This window comes from Chrysochloris asiatica, unplaced genomic scaffold, assembly GCF_000296735.1.
Source record: "Chrysochloris asiatica unplaced genomic scaffold, ChrAsi1.0 scaffold00077, whole genome shotgun sequence".
NCBI classification, from domain to species: Eukaryota; Metazoa; Chordata; class Mammalia; order Afrosoricida; family Chrysochloridae; genus Chrysochloris; species Chrysochloris asiatica.
Genome location: NW_006408595.1, coordinates 2,608,417 through 2,613,482, shown reverse-complemented (window position 1 = coordinate 2,613,482; position 5,066 = coordinate 2,608,417). Strand labels below are relative to the sequence as shown.

At 38.7% G+C, this 5,066-nt stretch overlaps 1 protein-coding gene across 1 annotated transcript in view; it reads right to left on the bottom strand.

Annotated features, from left to right (window-relative positions):
• LOC102838465 (chromosome unknown open reading frame, human C12orf40) overlaps positions 1 to 5,066 on the bottom strand; it is a 146,217-nt gene that overhangs the window by 79,881 nt on the left and 61,270 nt on the right. The window contains exon 9 of the mRNA XM_006865344.1: positions 382 to 497. Within this exon, the coding sequence (XP_006865406.1) occupies positions 382 to 497 (116 nt within the window). The remainder of the gene's footprint in view (positions 1 to 381; positions 498 to 5,066) is intronic.

Sequence of the window (5,066 nt, the reverse complement as noted above, 5' to 3'; positions counted from 1 at the left end):
TTCCGACCCATAGCAACCCTGTATAGGGTTTCCGAGGGTGTAAATCTTTACGGGAGTAGAAAGCCTCATCTTTCTCCCAAGGAGCAGCTGGTAGTTTCGAACCGCTGACCTTAAGGTTCGCAGCCGGATTCGTAACCACTACGCTACCAGAAATAGGTATAAAACTCATTGGATCAAAATATTTTTAATAAATGAAATGGATGTGCAGATTAAAAATTACTTAAACAAGTATAATTAAATGCTACATCTTCTACTGTTTTTTTCTAGAAATTTTACTAAAGTTAGTTTATAATTTTAACTAAAAATATTTATGACAATTAAAAACTAAATAACTGAGAAAAAGGATGCTGCAACTATATTTCCTTTAGTATCTTTGCTTACCTGTTTAAACTTCCAAATAATGTTCCACATTCTGCTGTATTATATGATGAATTTAGAGCTGCTTGACTTTCATTTAATTTAGGAAGCATAGATCTGGAATAGTTACCATTACTGAGCTGGAAAAAAAGAAACTGCCAAAATAGTAAATGTACATACAAAGCAGCTTCAAAATGTTCATGAAAAAATGGAATTAAAAGATAATGGATTTTTTCCACAAACTTTTTGAAGTCCCATCCTACACACAAATTAAATTATTTACCATACATGCGGCTGCTGTTGTTAACTTCTTTCGAGTAGGTTCCAACTCATACCAACCATTGGCTGTTCAAACTCACCAGCCACTGCTCAAAAACACTATACAGGGTCACTATGAGTTGGAACAAATTCAATGGCACATAACAACAAATGTTTGCAGGAGCAGACAGCCTCATCTTTCTCCCTGGGACAGCTGCTGAGGTTGAACCACCACCTTGTGGTTTGCAAAAGAGATGCCATTTAAGTGAACTAGGTGTAGTCCACTTAAATGGTCAAGTGCTTGACTAGTAACCAATTTAAGTGGAATATATCTATACCTCCACAATTTGTCTGTCAATTTGTTGTACTGTGGTGACTTGTGTGTTGCTGTGATTCAGAAATATATGCCACCAGTATTTTAAATACCAGCAGGGTCAACCACAGTGCACAGGTTTCAGGTGAGCTTCCACTGAAGACAGATTATGAAGAAGGAGAAATGAACTATTTCCAAATATTTAGTCACTGAAAACCATATGAATAGCAGTGGAACACTGTCAGGACCAGATTATTGAATATTTAAACATAATAAAGAGCAATAGAATAGTGTCAGATATAGTGCCAGAAAATGAGCCCCTCAGGTTGGAAGGCACTCAAAATGCGACTGGGGAAGACTTGCCTCCTCAAAGTAGAGTTAACAGTGATAACACAAATGGAATAAACCCCTCAGGACCCTCATTTGCTGATGTGGTACAACTCAAAATTAAGGGAAGCAGCTGTAAAAATCCATTAATCAGAACATGGAATGTAAAGTATTAATCTAGGAAAATTGAACTTGTCAAAATGTGATGGAATGTATAAACATTGATATCCTAGGCATGAATGAGCTAAAATGGACAGGCACTGGCCATTTTTAATCTGACAATAACATAGTTTACTATGCTGGGCATGACAAATTGAAGAGGAATGACGTCAAATTCATCATCAGCAAGAACATATCAAAAGCAGTCATGAGGTACAACAATCTCTGATAAAACAATATCCATACGCCTACAAGGAAGACCAGTTAATATCACTATTACTCAAATTTATGCATCAACCACTAAAGCCAGTGATGATGACATTGAATAATTCTATCAACTTCAGTCTGAAATTGATCAAACATTCAATCAAGATGTACTGATCATTATTGGCGATTGGAATGGAAAGGTTGGAAACAGAAGAAGCATCAGTAGTTAGAAAATATGGCTTGATGATAGAAATGATGCAGGAGATCATATGATAGAATTTTGAAAGACCAATGAATTCTTCATTGCAAATATCTTCTTTAAACAGCATAAAAGAAGACTATACACATGGACCTCACCAGATGGAATACACAGATAACAAACTGATGGCATTTGTAGAAAGAGAAGGTAGAAAAGATCCATATCATCAGCCCAAACAATGCCACGGGCATATTATGGAACAGACCATCAATTGCTCATATGCAAATTTAGACTGAAACTGAAGAAAATGAAAACAAGTCCATTAGAGCCAAAATATAACCTTGAATATATCTTACATGAATTTAGAAACCATCTGAAGAATAGATTTGAAGCATTACACACTAAAGACCAAAGACTAGAAGCATTACGGGATGACATCAAGAACATCATACAGGAATAAAGTAAAAGGTTAGTGAGAAGACAAGAGAGAAGGAAAAGACCCAAATGGATGTCAGAAGAGATTCTGAACCTTGCTCTCCAGCATACCAAGATGCTAAAGCAAATGGAAGAAGTGAGGAGGTAAAAGAGCTGAGAATTTCAGAGGTCAGCTCAAGAAGACAAAGTCAAATATTATAATGAAATGTGCAAAAACCTGGAGTTAGAAAACCAAAAGGTAAGAACAAGCTCAGCAATTCTCAAGCTGAGGAAACTGAAGAAAAAATACAAACCTCAACTTGCAGTAGTGAAAGATTCTATGGGCAAAATATTGAATGATGCAGAAAGCATCAAAAGATGGAAGGAATGCATGGAGTCACTGTACCAAAAAGAAATGATCAATGTTCAACCATTTCAAGAGGTAACATATGATCAGAGACAATGATCCTGACGGAAGAAGTCCAAGGTGCTATGAAGTGCTTGGGAAAGAACAAAGCACTGGGAACTGATGGGATGCAACTTGAAATCTTTCAACAAAGTGAGGTGGCACTTGAGGCATTCACTTACCTTTGCCAAGAAATTTGGAAGACAACTACCTGGCCAACTGACTGGAAGAGATATGAGTTTGTGCCCATTAAAAAGAGGTGATCCAATGGAATGTGGAAATCATTGGACAATATCATTGATATCCCATGCAAGCGAAATTTTACTAAAGGTAATACAGAAAAAGCTGCAGCCATACACTGACAGAGAACTTCCAGAGGTTCAAGTTAGTTTCAGAAGAGGATGTGGAGTAAGGGATATCATTGCTGACATCAGATGAATATTGGCTGAAAGCAGAGAATATCACAATGATATTTACATGAGCTTTACTGACTACACAAAAGCTTTTGATTGTGTGGATCATGACAAGCTATGGACAGCATTGAAAAGTATGAGTATTCCTGAACACTTAATTGTGTCATGAGAAACCTGTACATACACGAAGAGGCAGTTGTTCGAACAGAACAAGGGAACACCGCATGGTTCAAAATTAGGAAAGGTGTTCACCAGGGTTGTATTCTTTCACCATACTTACTCAATCTGTATGCTGAACAAATAATCCAAGAAATTGTATTATATGAAGAAAAATGTGCATCAGGATTGGGGGAAGGCTCATTAACAAGTTACAATATGCAGATGACACAACCTCGCTTGCTGAAAGCCAAGAGGACTTAAAATATTGACAAAGATCAAAGACCACAGCACCTCAAAGTAAAGAAGACAAAAATCTTCACCACTAGACCAATAAATAACATCCATATAAATGGAGAAAAGGTTGAAGTTGTCAATGACTTAATTTTGCTTGGATCAACCATCAACACTCATGGAAGCAGCAGTAAAGAAATCAGTCAACGTATTGCATTGGGCAAATCTGCTGCACAAGACCTCTTTAAAGTGTTCATGAGCAAAGATGTCAGTTTGAGGACTAAGGTGCACCTGATGCAACCCACGGTATTTTCAATAATCTCATATGCATGTGATCGTTAGAGAGTGAATAAGGAAGACCGCAGAAGAAATGAGATATGGTTTTAGGAGAAGAAAATCCAAAGTACCATGGACTGCTAAAAGAACAAAAAGATCTATGTTGGATGCTCCTCTTTCATATTTCAGACATACTGTCAGGAGGGACCAGTCCCTGCTGATGGGAATCATGTTTTGTAAAGTAGAGGGTTGGAGAAAAAGAGGAAGACCCCCAACGAGATGGATTGGCAAAGTGGCAGCATCAATGGGCTCAAGCGCGACCACAATTGTGTGGTTGGCCCAGGATCAGGCAGTGTTTCGTTCTGTTGTGTATAGGTCACTGAGTGGGTACTGACTTGATGGTACCTAACAACAACAACAACAACATCTACATGTACATCTAGTCTAGTTAAATGGTTAAATGCTTGACTAGTAGTCAAAAGGCTGACAGTTTGAACCCACCCAGAGTGCCTTAGGAAACAGTACTGGTGATCTGCTTATGAAAGGTCTCAGTCTTTAAATTCTATTGTTGTTAAGTGTCCTCAAGTCAGTTCAGACCTATAGCAACCCTGTATAGGGTTTCTGAGGAGTAGCTGTTGGGTTTGAACTGCCAACCTGGCATTTCAAACTAACCTTTTGGTCAAGTGCTTATCCTACAGTGCCACACCAGGACTTCATAGAGCAGTTCAACTCTGCATTTAAGGTACTGTCAGAATGAACGCCATGGCAACTAACAGCAAGCCTTTCTTGTTGCATAGCAACACCACAGAAAAGAATAATACTGCCCCATAAGGTTTCCAAGGCTGAAAATCTTTACAGATGCAAACTACCACATCTTTCTCTCCTGGAGCAGCTGGTAAGTTCAATTAGCAGACAAATAGTATTGCCAGGACTCCTTATCTATATTCAGAATTGTTTTTAGTCTGAAAGAAAGTAATTATAGTCTTTACTGTTGTTGTGTGTGCCATAGAGTCAATTTCAACTGAGCAATCCTGTATAGGGTTTCCCAGAGCATCTGGTAGGTTTGAACTTTCAACCTCGCAGCTAGCACAGTTAACAGTCTAGTGCTTATCCTAGAGCACCACATTCCTTGTTGTTGTTATCAGGTGCAATCGGGTCAGAACCGACTCACAGCGACCCTATGCACAGCAGAATGAAACAATATCCAATCCTGGGCCAACCTGACTACCGCTGCCACACTTGAGTCCATCAATGACACCACCTGGCCAATCCATCTCGTTAGGGGTCTTCCTCTTTTTCTCTGACCCTCCACCTTACCCAGCATGACATCCTTCTCCAGCGACTGTT